Genomic DNA, 16,820 nt, shown 5'->3' with positions numbered 1-16,820 from the left:
CCCTGCTAGTGCCCACAGAGAAAAGCAGAAGACTGCACAGGTCTCAGAGGCCTGGGCCTGGCTCAGCAAAGCATCTGCACATCTGTTGAAGGGAATAAGCTTTGGAGTGATGGGTGAGCCCCGGGCACCTCACCAGACCTTCTGCCTCTGCCTGAACCTCCTTGTGGGAAGGGGCACTGTTTGGCAAGATCTTCCCCCCTCCTCCAGGGATGATGAGAACCACAAAGTGAATCCAGGGCAAATGCAACCAAATTTCCCTGGCCACACACCCACCCTTCCCCTCCCTAAATCCCAGCATGTCTTTGCCTCACTTCTCCCTTTGTGCTTTGATGTTCCTCCCTCTCTGCTCTCGGCCACTGCAGCTACAGTAAGCTGGGATGTCTGGTTTCCAGTTTCTGCCTGAGCAGAAAAAGACTTGGGCATGCTCTTTTAAGAGAGAGGAGCGTTTCCAAGAGACTCTTTCCCTCCCCTTCTTGCCCACACCAGTGCTGCCACCGGGCTGTGACAAGGACTAGGCTCCTGGCAGTGTAAGGGAGCAGCAGTGTCTGCCAAGCCCATGCTGTCAGCTGTGAGCCAGAGCAGGAAACGAGCCTTGAGCTCACATCCCCATCCGGAGGAAACGCTCCTGAACATCTGGAGGACCCAAACATCTGGAAAATCTCCCTTAGTAGTGATAAGTGTGCTGGGCACAGCATTTGGCTCAGCCCCCAGATGACCTCACGTGCCTCAGCTGGGAGCAGAGGGGTGGGGTCCTTGGGTGGTTTTTTGCTCATAGGAAGCAAACATTGCCAGCATTTTTTGTTTGCTGGGGTTTTTTGGGGGGGCTGGGGGGTAGGAGGAAGAGCTCTGCTGTGCTCACGGCCTTTGGCTCAAAAAGCAACGGAGGCAACCACCAGCTGACCACTTCCACCTTCAGGATACCCTCTTAGCACCATCTCTGGATACAATGCACTTCTCTTTAGGACTCCAGCAGTTGTTTAGAGGGGTGAAGGGCCAATCCAGACGCTTGGGAGACTCCCCAAAAGACATTAAGGGCAATGTTCATGCAGGCTTTTCTCCCACATCCCAGTCCCAGATGTCCTTAGATATAGATCTCATCCCCAGTTGCCCCTCTCTCCACTTCTGCCATGGAACGAGTTGGTTACACAGACAGATATTCCCAGGCCTTTGGCTTAATACCAGCAGGGACAACAATAGGAGCTCTCCCTGATTGCTATCCAGCAGGATTGCAATGATTTAAATAAACTCATCATAAAAAAAAATAACAAGGAAAGAAAAAGAAGAAAAAGAGGCAAGTGAATATAAACAATCTGAAAAACAGTTTCTGGCTCCAGCACACACAATTTATAAAAGCAAAACAGCCCCCTTATGGCTAATTCTCAACATTGCATCAGTTCCAAATATCCCAGGGGAAACATCTAATGGGGATAACTCTTCTGAGGAACATAGGACTTTCACAGCAAGACAGGTCTGCTCTACAGCTTTAGGATGAGGCAATTTACATGAGTGCATTAGAAGGCAATGCACCCACCCAGCTCTTCATCTGAACTCTTCTAGAGCCAGTCTGGTGAGCAGGCATTGAGCTGTACAGCTTCAACACCAGCTTTACTTCTCTTTCAGAGCAGCAGCATGGGAACAAGCTTTCTTGGGAAAAGCACAACAAAACACACTTTTTAAAAAAATTCAGTTCCATAGAATCTTGTTGTACAAAATGAGGGGGGAAATAAACAACTCCTTCCTCTCCCACACTTCCCCAGGAAAGTGGGAATTTTGACTATTGCTATTTCAATGAAAAGGTGTTTCATTCAAAAAATATCTGCTGCTGAAATCATTTCTGCTGCATTTGTTTGCAGACGAGTGCATCTGTAGTCACCACCTGCCCTGCTTCCAACATATCTCCATGGCACTCCATCGCCTGCTGCCGATATAACCCCACTGCACCACATCTCCTGCTTCCACAACTCACCATAGTCACGATACCACACATTTACAGTTCATGCAGCCAGGGCCACTCTCATCTGGGGGATTCAGCTTGCGCAGTTTATGCTGACGGATTTCCCGCACCAAGGTGTAGAAGGCATCCTCAACGCCCTGGGGAAAAAAGCATCACTCCAAGCAGCTGTCCACTTTGAGAGGAGACAGTGGAGAGAAGAGAGGGCTCTGCTCCCCAGCAAGGTGTTCCTAGCTCTGTCTTCCAGTAGTGCAAATTGCAGAGTTAAAGGCAGAAAACCGAGCCGGGGAGACTTAATAAGGACCTTAGTGTGGCCCTCGAACAGAGAGCAAGATTGAATGAGCAACCATGAGGCCAAAGAGCTCTCAAGTCCCTGAGTTTCTTCAGCTTTCAGCAGTCTGAATGAGGTCTACCACCAACAGAAAAGCCACCAGTGGACCACTGAAGATGTCAGCTGTTTCATTTCCACCTTTGTGCTCTGGGAGTCCCATGTGGTCCTTCCAGCACTGGTATATTCTGCCTGTAGGTCTGCCAAAATAGACCACAGATGAGGTTAGCCAAGGCCTCTCAGCTTAGCTGACCTGCAGTGATTTATGGGGGTTATTCCAGAGCCTGGGAGAAAGCTCTTAGAAAGTATCACTGCTGCCAGAGCATGAATTACGCATTTCTCCAGGTTGCAGGCTCAAGCCCAGACCGGGGAGAGAACATCCTGACGGAGCACTTACCCTTGAAGAAGCAACTAACCCCAGCCCTTGCACCCATCTGTCTGCAAGCTGGTGTCTGCCTGTTGCTGCCATTCCAGGGCAGCAATAGAGAAAAGAAAACAAGAACATTTTGTTTAAAACCCTCCTCCTACCTGTCTGGTTTTGGCAGACGTTTCTATGTAGGGGATCCCGTAACTCCGGGCCAGGTCCTGCGCTTGCCGAGTCTCCACTGTCCGAGCTGGCAGGTCACATTTATTCCCCACCAGCACCATAGGAACATCATCTGAGTCTTTCACCCTCTTGATCTGCTCCCTGAAACAGGAAGAAGTGACAAAGTGAAGGGAGAAAAGGCATCAGGGGCAGCTCCAGAACAATCCCCACCAGCTTCTTTGTCAAGAATCAACAGCTACGCCTTGCTCCTGTCAAGTGCTTTGTGTTGGGCTTTCAGGAAAATGTAAATGACTATGGCACACAAGTGAATAAAAAGCAAAATAGCTAGGGCACTTTTGGAAATTAAAACTAAACACACTTCTGCTCTTTAACTGCAATTATTTACAAAACAACTTGAATTATGATAATCTATATTAAGAAATGACCCTAAGATAGTTTAAGCTAAATAAAAATGAATTCTCGAGCAGTTACCTGTACTACTTCCAACATTTTAGATCAAGTAATCTCCCCAAAATGGGGATAAAAACAATAAAAAATCAACTGCAACCAGAATTTGCTGAGCTGATAGAGCAGCTTTTGGCAGCTGTAACCTTTTCTGCAGATGCACAGGCAGTATTTGCTCCCTCTCAGTTTAGTTCAGGTCATTCAAAGTTGAGAAACCAGTTGGGAACTAAAAAAACTGTAATGCTCACTTCTTCATTCCAACCTTGGATCTAAAACTAGGTGGGCGAGGATGAGATCTACCACTTCTAAAACTCTTAAGGTCCATTATGACCACAAACAATCCATTCAATTCCCTTCTGATAGATAATAACTTCCTTTGCTTAATAAATCATTTAACTTCAGCTTTTATTTTGCTCATGCATCAAGAACATTTAACATGGTTTTAATAAACTAATAAAAGCATTATTTAAAATGCCAATTTCTGCATTTTAATTTAATGCAAATTTCCATCCAAAGGCAGCTGGACATGTATCACGCACAAAAGAATCAATTATCTTTTTTTAATGAAGTAGAACGTAGAAATGAAGTCTAACTATATGCATGATATCCCATAAAGCCATTTAAATGTTCCATGTAACATCCTGATCAGCAAATGCAAGTACTAAATTTAGTGCACAGGCTACACTTAGCTGAAAAGAGATATCTTCAAATGGTTACTAACCAGGGAGAGCCAGCATTTCTCTGGGGAATATTCTTTAAAAGTGCAAACACAAAGAGCAGAGGCTAAAGGAGATGAAAGCCAGTGATTTACATCACGATCATGATGACTTGAAATACTGCCATCCTGCAAGCAATTCACAGGCACCAGCCCCAGCACAAGAATGAATGTTGCTTAATCCCTCAGGTGCTTTAGGAAAATCCCATCCTTTGTCCTCCAGTTTAGCTAAAACAAGCCAAATTAGTCCACCTGTGCAGCTATTACACTGAACAGCCTGCTCACTGAGACTGAAACAGCTCAGAGCAGCACCTCTGGACTATGGAGCAAGGAAGGGCTGTGCCTGTGCTTGGAACAACAGGATTACTGGAACGGCAGTTTATGGTGGGGGACTGGGGTACACAGTCCCTTGGTGGGCAGTGGACAGAGCAGGGACAGGCAGAGCCATCTCTTGCATCCTCTGCAAGTGCCTCCCATCACAGCCAAGCCTCAGAAAAAGGCACAAGGCAGAGCGATCCCTCCCTCAGCATCGGGATAAACAGGAAAGATTCCTGCTGTATTTGTATCACCTCCTTGGCTCTCCAGCTTTGCAGGGGTGATGTCAGCAAGGAGAAGAAGTGGGATGAGTTACTCAGGTACTGCCAAAGCAGGACCATGTTGGGATGAGGTCCCTGCTTTGTCGCTGCTTCCCCATACACTGTCTTGGGCAAATTACCTCGCTGGAGTCCTGATTCCCCTCCTGCTCAGTCTTTGCCCTCGTTGAAACCAAGCTCCAAAGGGGCAGGACTGCTTTTCCCTGCATGTGTGCAGCTGGCAGACTACAACCTCATCACAATGGCAGACAGCAGGGCAAGCAGCCCTCCCTGCCCTTCTCAGCCTCCTCTCCCAGCTCCAGGGCCCAGCAGAAGTCCCTGAGATCGATTGCGCTAACAAAGCAATTCCACTAATTAGGGAGGGAAAGGAGGGGGTCATACAGGATCAGCTCTCTCTTTAGTCACCATAAACACTTAAACATTACATTACCGAGTCCCCAAAGGCCACAAGCAATCCCTTCAGATGGGCTTTATTGGAGTCACTGACATTAGCCGTCTGCTCCGTCTCTTCCCTGGGGAATGGCCACTTGAGCTAATTGTCTTTGCTGGCAGCCAGTGCTTCCACCACTGGGCCTGATCTAAAAGGGTGGGCAGGAAGGTGCAGAGGCAAGGCCTTCCCTTTGCACAGGGCAAGAGGGAAAGTGCCCTTCCCAGGATACTGACCTGTACTGGTGAATATCTTCAAAGGACTTGGTGTTGTTGATGGCAAAGACACACAGGAATCCTTCCCCTGTTCTCATGTACTGGTCTCTCATGGCACTGTACTCCTCTTGCCCTGCAGTGTCCAAGATGTCTAACAAGCAGGTCTCTCCATCAATGACTACTTGCTTTCTGTAGGAATCCTGAAGGCCATAAGAGGGGAAAAAAGGGAGGAGGATGCATTAAGACAGGGCTTGGGTCTGGCTAAACAAAGGGATGCAGCAAGTGCATCCCTGGGAAGATGCCAGGTCACGCTTGGCCTGCGTTTAGCTTCCATTAAAGAGACAACTCAATCTGTTTCAAAAACAAGAGGAAAAGGAAAAATAATAATTAAAAAACAAAACAAAACAAAGAAACACAAAGGAAAAAGAGAGTAGCTAAGCAGGTTTCTCCTAGTCTGTTTGAGCCACAGAGAAGACAGCTCCTGGCTTGCTCTCCCCATTCCCAGCCCTGCCTCTGGCAGACCAGGCGCAGCTTCATCTCTACCACACTGCACAACACTCGGCAACTACTTCCTAAGCATTATTTAGTCCCAGTTCTAATCCTTTCTGCTACCACCCTGCCTGGGTGCTGGAAGGGGACACTCAGGAGAGGAGGCTCCAGCCAACCAGGGCTTCCAACCACCATCTGTAATCTGCAGGACTAGAAGGTGTTTAAAATGACCTGGAAATCCAGTGCCTCCAATGCATCTTAGATCAGGCACTGGAGGCAATATGCCACCAGTAAGGTTGCAGACTGGGTTTGATGGTAAACCTCTTCCTTAAACATGAGAAAAAAAATAAAATAAAATCATGCTGTGAGCCAGGTGTTTCCCACAACCAGTCTGTGCCCAGAGGGCTCCAGGAGAGGCAAGAACTATCCAGGCAGGTCCTTTCAAGTTGGGGGGTTTTCCCTGCAGCAGAGGCACTCACAACTTATCACAGATGTGAGGAGGCCTGGAAATCACCTAGGGCATCCCTCAAAAGGTTTCATTTTGAAAGCAGGCTCCTCAAAGCACTGCTCCTTCCCACCACGCCTCTCCCCGTGCTCAGTCCCATCGGCAGGGATGCTGCTGGGGCAGCCCCTGCACGGAGGACAGCCTCCTCCCTCTCTAACAGCCATCTCGTGTGGACAGTGTAGCATCCTCAACCCCCAGCAAGAGAAGGAAGCCAAAATGAAAGATATGAAAAAGGTGCAAGTCAGCGGTATGACCACAACAGTGCTTTGCAACCACTCGCAGAGGCTACGGCTGCAGTTTAAAATTAATTCAAATGTCGGCTGCTCTTCCAGTGACCACAACAATGTTATCAGATGAGCTTTGCAGGTCTGCAGACAAACAGCCGACACAGCAAAGGTCACAACAGGACCAACAGCAGCACAGGAAGGGAATGGGGCCAACGCAGCCTCCATCCTTTGGTTCATTACTAAACAACGTCATTTGCTGGGACTAATTAAAGTCTTTCCTCACCTTGCAGAGAGGGCTGTGAAATCAGAGATGAGATCTGCTCTGCCACGACCTTCTCAGCTGTGCCTTCCCAAAAAGTGGACTGCTGACCCATCGAGAATAAGCACCGAGTGATGGGCTGGCTTCCAGCCAACCACTCTGAAGGTAACTGGCAGGCTGCCCTGCAGGAATGTGCTCCCATTTCTAATCAATAATGTAACTGGAGCCTCCTTGGTGCAAGGGGACCCTAGTGCCTGCTCTGCCCAGCAAAGCATCCTCCCACCCCTGCACCTTGGCTTGCGTACAGAGGACCAGCCTCTTGGCACACGTGTTCACCATTAATTGCCAAGTCCCCAGTTACAGGAGGTCTCTCAAGCATACAGCATGCAGATGGAGGAGAGATCCCACACCTCAGCTCAGGTCATCAACAGGCTGCCTGTGAGCCCAGCCAGCTTGCTTACAAGGCAAAAGCATTAACTGCCTTGCAGAGGATGCTTTGCTTCCTGCAAAGGAAGGGGACAAGCTCTCCCCATCATTGCTTTGTGTACAGCTTCATCCAAACCCTGCCTCAGGATGGCAGTTCAGCCACACTGCCAGGTGACCTGGCTGCCACTGCAGGGGTAGCTGCCACCAGCCCACATCAGCACCCTGCCTCAATGCTCCTCTGCAGCCCCCCATATCCTACCCTACCTTCATGCAGAGGGGAAAGCAGCCAGATGCAGCTGTGAAGTGCCAGGCAGCAGAAACAACATCTGTCTGGCATTCAGACTCAGGATCCCAGGCAGATGCTGGGAGCATCCCGGATGTGCTGGGGGTCCAGGCCAAGACGTCCACTTGTCAAACGCTACAGTCAGGATATGATCAGAGGCTTGGGAAGCCCACTACTAGCCAGCTGCTAGAAGCTGGAAGATGAACCAAAGAATTTCTCAACACAGTGAAATTCTTTACTCCATCCCTGCTTATTCACTATGGGACAATGCCAGTAGCATACATTTTCTTGGAGCCCTGGCCCTCCTGTTCCCAAAATCAAGGTCTTAAGGTTTCTCAGCAGTAAAAGAGTAGGCATGAGAGCATGTGCTGTTGTGGGTTGGACAGTGTTGAGTTACAGGGCCAAATGTTTGCAATAGTGAGTCAGGAGGGCAGGAGGGGAGCAGGCATCCAGTCAGGGTCTCTGCCCCAGACAGGGGACAAAACCCTCCTGCCCTGGGGAGCATCTTCTCGGTGCACTTTGACCCACTCACAACCGCCCTTTGCAGCACAGCCTGAGTTCAGTCCATTTGGGTGACAGGCAATGCCTTTGCTCCATGCACGTATACTCTTTTTTGCCCCTTTTTATCCTGCTCATTTCAGCATTGCTGTGCTGCTTGTTAGCTGGCTGAACAGTCATAGTCAGCTCCTGGGCACGATCCAAAGCAGCTTAGTCACAGGAGGGTGGTTTGTTGGTCACATTTGGATGGCTGGCAGGTAGCTTTCTGTGCGTCCTAAATCCCCATAAAATGAAGCATAATTAAAAGAAGTCTCCTAAAATGTATGTGAGGATGGCTGGGGTAGCAGGGGAAGGGAGGTATAACCAAGGGAGCTGCAAAGGCATCAGGGTTGGTGGGACCTGCAGGTGGAAAAGTACCAGGGGCGAGAGGGCTAAAGAGCTTTTGAAAGAGGAGAAGAACAGAATGGGGCCAGAGGGAACAGGGGAGGAGAGAGTAGGCATCTCCCAGGGCACTGCAGGAGTGGGTAGGGTGAGGAGGGTGCGCTGGGAAATGCCATGCAAGGTTTACATTCCCCACTGCCTGTTTACATGGAGAAAATTCCCTGCAGGGTACATACAAGGGGCAGGCAGCTGGAGACAAAAAACACAGGATGCCAAAACCCAACAACATCACAGGGTGAGAGCTGCCTCTGCCCACCTAAGGTCCAAGAGAGGACTCATCCATGCAGATGTCTCCCCAGGGAGGCTGCTCTCCATCAGCAGCTCTTTTGCCGAAAACAACCTGGAATGGGTTTCTAAGAAAAGTATACAGTGCTACTGGGGATGAGCACATGAGGAGAGAGGAGCTGGAGAACAAGGCAACTGCATCCATAAGCAAGGAGACTCAGGAGCCCTTAAATTAAATTCCAGTCTCTGCCATGGACTTTCTAGGTGACCTTGGCCAAATGACATAATAGCATGTGCTTTTTAAGTGCTTTCTCTCCTTCCCGTCAGCAGGATTGTAAGATTATTTCAGCCTTTCTACCAAGCCTTGTCTTGCTTGTTTATTTAAGTTGTAAGCTCTTCAGGGTGGGGACTACACATACAACACCTACCAGAATAGATTTCTGGTCCCAGCTGGGGCCTTTAGCCATTATGATAATAATAACTGGAGCAACCACAGCTGTATTTATACGCATCTGGCAGAGAATTCTTTAGGACTGCAGACAGGGAGGTCATTGTCCAAGAGACATGACAGAGCTGCAATTTGCCTTCCCAGGATGGACTTACTCCTCGTGCAGAGCAGCAGCTGCTACCCACATCTCCCCCAACAAAGGTGTAAGTCACATAGAGGCTAATTAACATGCCACTAGCTGCAGTGATAGCAGACAGAGAATGGAATATGTTTTTAAAAAGTAAAAAAAAAAGAATAGTGTAATGGATATTGAAGACCAGATCCCCCTCTACCCCCATACAGCCTGTGAAGACCACAGGGTCCCTGCTTGCTTCCTCAGGAAGTTTGCTGAGCTAGACAGGTCAGTGCTACCATCCACATTGACTGTGAAACCCACACATCAACCTCTAACTCCTGGTGATGAAGCAGAGGCAGCACTCTGTGAACCACAACAGTTCAGCTGCTTGGCACGTCTCAAACTGCAGGACATACATAATACAACCAAGCTCTGATAAAATCCATTTCATCAGTAAATCTCAAAATATCCTGCAGAAAAAGTCAATATATTTACTCTGATTTGACAGGAGGAGAAATGGAAGCGCAGGCACAAAATGGCTCTTCAATCCCAAACCTTTAATCCCTCCCTATGCTGTCATCTCATCAGAAAAGAGGACTTTTTTGCTGCCTCTCAGCACCTGCCCAGCTCTGCCTGCTTCTGCTGCCTTCTGTGTCATCTCTCTTCAGCAGACATCACTGTCCTTCTGCAGGAGACACAAGTTGGTCACTGTGACCTCTCAACACACATGTAGCAACTCAGAATAGCTCTGCAAAGCAGACAAACATTCCTAATCAAGTTCAGACTTGAGATCAAACTGAGTATGCTCTGGGTTGGAGACAAGGTGGAGAACAGCAAGAGGAAAACATGCAGACAAGACAGACCCTGTGCCCAGAGCCACTTACCTCTATCGTGGGGTCATACTCATCAACAAAATGGTTCTGAATGAGCTGTATCGTCAAAGCACTTTTCCCAACACCACCTGCTCCCACCACCACCAGCTTGTATTCAGTCATCTTCCAGCTGACCCCAGCTCAGGAATTCCAGGAGCACCACCACCTGCAAGGAGAAACACGGTCACCATGTTAGGAGAAGTTACTTTAACATGGGCAAAATAATCCATCAAACTGAATAAAAAACTATGTTTATCCTGTGGCATGTTGCAATCCTTCAGCCTGACAGTCTGAATGCAAACTTCACAGACTCCCTGAGCAAACTTTAAGAGGTGTTACTGATGAGAAGACAGAGGTACATGCTGTGTAAATCAACCCCTAAAGTAATCAATTTAAGAGGTCTGGTTTTGCAGAAGTGCTCAGTGTTGTCCCTGACTTATCTTACCTCAAGATGACAATCATTTGATAGATTTGAAACCCTTGGCCAATGAGGTTGGGATGTCAATTCCTACAGGAGCAGGGAAAAAACATCCAGCCCCACCCAAATATGCTGTTACTGCCATGTCTTCAACCCTCAAGGCTGCATTAAACCTCCAACCACATGGCAGGTTTGAGACAGTTCCTATCCTCCAGCTAACGGTGCCTCCCACTGTGCTGGCCATCAGAGAGGGAGGCCGGCAGAAGAGGTATCCCTGCTCCCGAGAGATGAAGTTGGCATGCCCAACAGGGAATAAAGAGCTGCTGCCATGAAAAGCTCTAACTGAGAAATGATGACTAGGGCCAGGATGAGCAAACTACACTTCTGCAGTACTGTGTACTTGCCACGGTCCGTCAGCAGGAGAAAATTCACATCTCCCCAGCTCCTCCCTTAAACTTCTGCTCCAAGCCCACTGAGAAAGAGGAACTATTGCAGGAAGATTACAAAACCTCAAAGGTTTAAACAGAAATCCATTCTCATTGGACTGCAGGCCCTGCCCTCTGAAAGTCACTCCAGGGTCCAACACTCATTCTCAGTTGCCATCTGCAAGCTCTGGGGAAGGCGCCCAAAATGCAGCAGGTAGCAGGAAGACAAGCTCTCAATTCCCCATGACAGTCAGCCTTCAATGCTGCCTGCAATGCTACTGCATGTGGATTACAACACGCTCCTTGCCCCCACCCCAGATAGTTAAATCACTCAATCCTCCTCCCAAGGCTTGCCAGCCCTGCTCCCAAAACTCTGGAAGCTGGTACGAACTGTGCCAGCAGCAGCTACTCCAGACCCAGACTGCATTTAATGCATTTGCTAACGCAGCAGAAATCTAATGGCAAGGAGGCCAGAACTTTTTGCCTTCAATCCCCACCTGACTGCAACTCTAAACCACTCTGACAGCTCCATCACCCACTCGAGCTGGGAGCAGTCAGACACAAACACCTCTTCCCGAAGCCCGTTTCTGAGCCGCTGTCTCGGTAGTCGGAAGGCAAACAAAGCTCATGCCCTTCTTAGCACCCAGGATCCTAAAGAGAGGCAAAGGAGGGGGTGCCAAGGAGCAACCAAATAACAAACATGATGCCACCCTAACCCTAACCAGGACCTCTGGTTGCTGTGCTGCTCTTCACTGCTGGAGAAGCAGTAAAACACCATGGAAAAGTGGTGATGGGAGGGGGAAAATGAAGTGGAAATAATGTCATACCCTAGGTGCCTACCCAAATGTGCCACTTTTTCCTGGGAAAGTCTGATCTGCCTCTGTTCTGGCAGCCAAGACTACAGGAAAGAACCTAAGCGCATACATTGCTCTGCTCCATTAATGCACACCCTCACGTCTGTGACCTTCTCACATACTCTGCTTCTCAGGGACAAGAGAGATGCCCACCCCAGGCTTCTTATCTCTCTGGGCAGAGACAATTACCATGAGGGACGGTGACAGGATGAAATGGAGACTGAGGAACAAATGCTGACTGACCATCTCCACCAACACTGCTGGACAGGAGGGGATCGCTCCTGCAGCAAACAGCTTCACTGCTGAACACAGAGGGGTCTTGAGGGTCTGAAGAAACTCTGCAACCAGCTCCCATCTTTCATTATAGAGCAAGGAGATCTGCAACCCCCAGAAAAACACATAGTGGCTGTAAATAAAGGCCTGCAGTGGCTACAATGGACCTTGCTCTGTATCTGATGCTGATGCTGAAGCAGTTGCCACTATGATGCTCAAGAAGGACTACATAACTGCCCAGGCCTACAGGACTTGCTATAAGGCAGTGAGAAAAGCCTTGACTCAATATAGGGAGGAAAAGACATGAGTTCTCAAGGAGGAGGTCCTCCCTCAAGACCAGCACAGTGGAAGGCATTGCCTATCCCTTCAGAAGACCCCTAGCCCACACAGCCACACCAGCCTTCTGGTCCGCACTGCAGCAGGAGGTGGGGGCCACGTGGTCACCCATGTCAGCTTAAGGGTCTTACTCTGCTGAGGACCACAGGTGAGCTCCACTGCACAGCAGAGGGGCAGTCACACACCAGCAGGCCCTGCACATCACCACCTTAGCCCAGAGCTTTGAGATCTGACTCCTCCAGAGAAACACAGACCCACATTTTCCTGCTCCATACCCACCCGAGAGGCAGGGGAAATGAGAGGGGCAAAGGACCTATTGCTAATGCATCACTCATTTACATACAAGAACTCTGCAACAGTTGGTGTTTGCTCACCCCATACCTAAAAGGTGCCAGTCTCAGCTAACTCTTCACTGCTCTGCATGTCATCCCTGCCCCAACAATGGCAGAAGAGATTCTGTAGCTTGCAGAGGATAGCAAGTCCAGCCTACTCACCCATTTCCTACCATTGCTTCAAAACATGTCCTAAAGCAGAGCGAGAGCGTGGGGAATGATGGACAGCTCTGGGCATGAGAGCTGCTCAAATTAACGTGTGCTAAAATCGTGTGCTTCCTTTCCCAAATCAACGTGTGCTTCCTTTCCCAAAGGATCCACAATGCAAGCTCCTCACAAGCAGCATGCACACCCAGCTGCACATCAGAACATGTGCAAATGCCACAAAAGAAGCAAACTGGCCAAAGGCTGTAAGGAAAGCAGGAATTTCCATATGGCCAAACTCTGCTAAGATTGGGCAGCCAATCTTATCCTTAAGTTGACCTTACCAACATCATCTCACAGCTCCCCATCACGCTTTTTACTCCTCAACATGGGAAGAACAAGACTTCTCATCAATGCACACATGCTTTCAACAAAGGCGTGGCTGTACCTCAATGCCACATGAACATCACCACCCCCATCACAGGGGTTGGTTCATGGAACAGCCATCCCAAAGACAATGTTTCTGGCTTCCTAAAAACCAGAAGCAGAGAAGAGAGCATGGGGCTCCTGTCAGAGCAACTGTAACAGACACCCCAAATTCTCATGCTGGGGACACACCAGAGGGACGTTTACAGACTGTTGGTGGTTGTGAAAGCTTCTCCTGATGTGAGGATTTCCAGTTTCTATTACTCAGCAGCTAAGACAGAGCCCACACAGAGCTGACCACAAAATAACAGAGGGAAACACAAAAGCACAGCCTCCCAGTTCCACACAGAGCAGGAAGAGAGCTTCTTCCATCTTCTGCAGCTTCTTCCATTCTTCGGCAGATCTGAAAGGTCTGATCCAGGTCAACACCTAGTGTTTCCCCTGCCTATCCAAATTTATCACCTCTGCAGTACTCAGCTACTGCACACCCCAAAAGCCACAAAGGGCTGTCAAGCAACAGCTGAGTGAGATGGCAAGGAGGAGAGCCACTTAGGAGCATCGTCTGGAAAGAGGAGAGCTGGAATCCGCATGCCAAGCCAACAGCCCCAGCGTGGAGCCGGAGCTGCCGCTGCTGTATTTCCTGACCTCGTGGATTTTCTCCTGTAGTGAGAGGGCTCCTGGCTCCCATTCAAAGCTGTCTAGGAAAGACTCGCCGAGTGCTTCCGCCTGGCAGCAGCAGCTGCTCCCAGCCCAGTAGCCAGAGCCACACAGCTTCAGCAAACAAGAAACATCTGCCAGCCTTGTGCAGGAAGGGGGGAGAGCAAGCAGCCAGCCCTAGTGGACACCAGCATCCTACCTCTGTCTTGCAGGGAAGGGATGAAGATGTGGGTGAGGGCAGAAGGCACATCATCTCCCCTGCCTGCACATGCTGGGAAGCAGCATGGAGGCCTTGCCCACAGAAACAAGGACCAAGATTCTCGGCACAAGCTTTCACTGAGCTAAGACCTAAAGCAGGTCTAGGCATCAAGGCTACAGGTGTTACCTAGAGATGCAGCTGTGTCCTGCAAAAAACAATCTGATCTTCATGGTTCCTATGCTCCAGCACAGAGAGGTGGTTTGGGAGATCTGACTGTGAAGCCTCCAGAAACTTACTCACCAGAGGTGAGGAACTCGAGGGGCTTGACCCCATCAGTACATCACATCACACCACCACAGTTTCAACAAAAGCTCAGGTGTCAAGTGAAAGGGATATGCAGTGGGTTTCCAGCACATTCAACATGAGGGAGGCTCTGACACTCCTTCCACAGAATAACTGAAGGAGTTATTCTTTCTCTGTGTCCTCTGTTTCCTCCCATCACCTTGTATCTCTCCCAGGATGGACACCAAGCCAACTAAACAAGTCAAGAGACAGATTTTTGTGCAGCACTGCCGTACTGAGGCCAGTCATAGCAGAAGTTTTACAGCTGTTCATTACTGAACATTTACCCTCTACCTGTCCACTGGGAGTCTCTGCATTTAAAGGCACTGAAAGTCAGTTTCAATTCTGCAAATCTCTTTGGGCACATCGCAGACCAGGCACCCTTTCCTCCAAAGCACGGTCCAGAGGAACCCAGGAGCCCTATGACCACAAATGCCACAGCATTTGATTTTATTTCCCTTCAGCAGAGATGCCCTGCAGGCAGAATCGGTCTGCAATCCTCTAGGAGAACAACACTCATCTCAGCCTTTTACCAGCAGTCCATTCCAACCACGATCCTACTCAGTGATTTCTGAGCATTGGAAAAGTAAACCTTGTTGGCTCATTACGTTGACTGTCCAGGTTCCTCGGTTTGCTCATGCACAAGTCTGTCATCAGCATCACAAAACACAGCCTCTGGAGGGACTGAAGGAACCTCTCTAGTGGTTTGAAATGCCACCTTTTGTTTTTACTCTGGGATCAAAATGCTGATGTTCTCATTGGCCTGCCCAGCCTGACAGAAATTATTCTGCTTTGCAGAAATGACTTGGAGATAACAAATGTCTTCTACTATGGGAAAAAAAAAGAAAAAAAAAAGCCAAAAAGGAACAGAATGGCTTCTTCTCTCCTCTGCTAGCTCTTCAAGATCTGAAGGAGAAGACAGCCTGTCCCAAGAGACTGAGCACAAAAATATTGCTGCAGAGTAAAAAAAAAAAAAAAAAGAGGTAAGGAACGACATAATGTAGGAGGCTCAAAATACAGATGCACATTCAAGGAGAAACCTGTGAGGAAGAACAGCAGAAAGCTGCAGGCAGGTTCAAGGCATTGGCAGGTCTGGAAGAGAGGGATTGCTGCTCTGTAGCAGCCATAAACATGTCCCAGCAGCAAGGTATAAGCCACGGCTCTGCACAGACTGGTCATTGCACCAGGCCCAGCCCTCGCAGTTTTCAGCTGAAGCACCTGTGGCAACACAACCCCTCTGCCAGAGACTACACAACCGCAAAGAGCTTGTGAAGATACAGAAGGACAAAGGAAAACAAGATAGTACCATCCTCACCAGAGCTGCTACCTCTTCTCTGTTCCCTGGCTCCTGCTTCAGCTGTCAGATAGTTGACTAAAAGACAAAGCTGTGCAGTCACTGCTTGTTGGCAGCTAGTGAGTGTAACTACACTGTTCTTGCTTTCCCTCTCAAGCAATAAATATTCTTAATAAAGTTCTGTGTTGCCAGCTTATTCCAAGAAAAACAACCGGCAGAGGTAGCTATACCTAAACTACTCAAACCAGCAAACAACCTAAACAAGTCAGTAATGCAAGAAGCTCATAGAACAAACCAGCTACCCAAGAGCCTCCCTCTGGATAAAGGAATTGCCCACCCACTCCACTCCCTCCAGCCAATAGAGGCCAGCAAAATCATTACACTCCAAAGAAAGATGAGCAGGCCCCTTATCTCAGGAGCTTATAAATCAGGACCGCTCACGCCCACATCTTCGGCATCATGCAAGTGCCATGAGGGGCAGCGTGAAATTAGGAAACTCTGGCAAGTACCGGGCTATGCTTGGAAATCATAGTGGAATCTTCACCTCCCACCATCACCTCCCATCTCCCTGATAACAAGTTGCTCATCCCACCATACTCTCTGCAGAAGAAGCAGTCTTCCAAGCTAACTTCCACAGAGAGAAAGCTGTTAATCACTGCCAGTCCATGAAAAGGGTGAAAGAAACATGATACATCCCACACCACTGCTGAATGCAGACCCTTCAAAAAAATCACAAGCAAATGGGGGAGACCACCTGTGCTAGCACCCAAGTCACTTGCTGAAAACACCAGTTATCTGCATCTGGCAGGGCCAGTGATGCGAAAAAAAACCCCAAAACTAAAATCAAAGATGGTTTTTAAATTATGCCTGTGATTTATGATCTAATAAAGTGCTCTTTGAGACTCCAGATGAGCAAGAGTAGCCTGCTTAAGGAAAGAAGAGACTGGAGCTGTGCCTGAAAGTTGGTAAAGATGGATGCACGAAGGTGTGAACATGCCACAATGCAGGCCAGGACAACAGGGGACAATTAAATAAAAAATGAACTCTTATCTTGCAGTCAGGACTTAGGACCTAGTGTTGAATCCCACATGTGTGAATCCCAACACATGTGG

At 48.7% G+C, this 16,820-nt stretch overlaps 1 protein-coding gene across 1 annotated transcript in view; it reads right to left on the bottom strand.

The window, feature by feature from the left end:
* HRAS (HRas proto-oncogene, GTPase) overlaps window positions 1–16,820 on the bottom strand; it is a 40,752-nt gene that overhangs the window by 390 nt on the left and 23,542 nt on the right. The window contains exons 2-5 of the mRNA XM_032691612.1: window positions 10,021–10,174; window positions 5,242–5,420; window positions 2,808–2,967; window positions 1,967–2,091 (exon numbers count right to left, since the gene is read on the bottom strand). Of these exons, the coding sequence (XP_032547503.1) occupies window positions 1,972–2,091; window positions 2,808–2,967; window positions 5,242–5,420; window positions 10,021–10,131 (570 nt within the window). The 5' untranslated portion in view covers window positions 10,132–10,174 and the 3' untranslated portion in view covers window positions 1,967–1,971. The remainder of the gene's footprint in view (window positions 1–1,966; window positions 2,092–2,807; window positions 2,968–5,241; window positions 5,421–10,020; window positions 10,175–16,820) is intronic.

Source organism: Chiroxiphia lanceolata, chromosome 6 (genome assembly GCF_009829145.1).
Source record: "Chiroxiphia lanceolata isolate bChiLan1 chromosome 6, bChiLan1.pri, whole genome shotgun sequence".
NCBI classification, from domain to species: domain Eukaryota; kingdom Metazoa; phylum Chordata; class Aves; order Passeriformes; family Pipridae; genus Chiroxiphia; species Chiroxiphia lanceolata.
The sequence above is the reverse complement of the archived record's forward strand: the minus strand, read 5'-3'. Positions and strand labels throughout refer to the sequence as shown.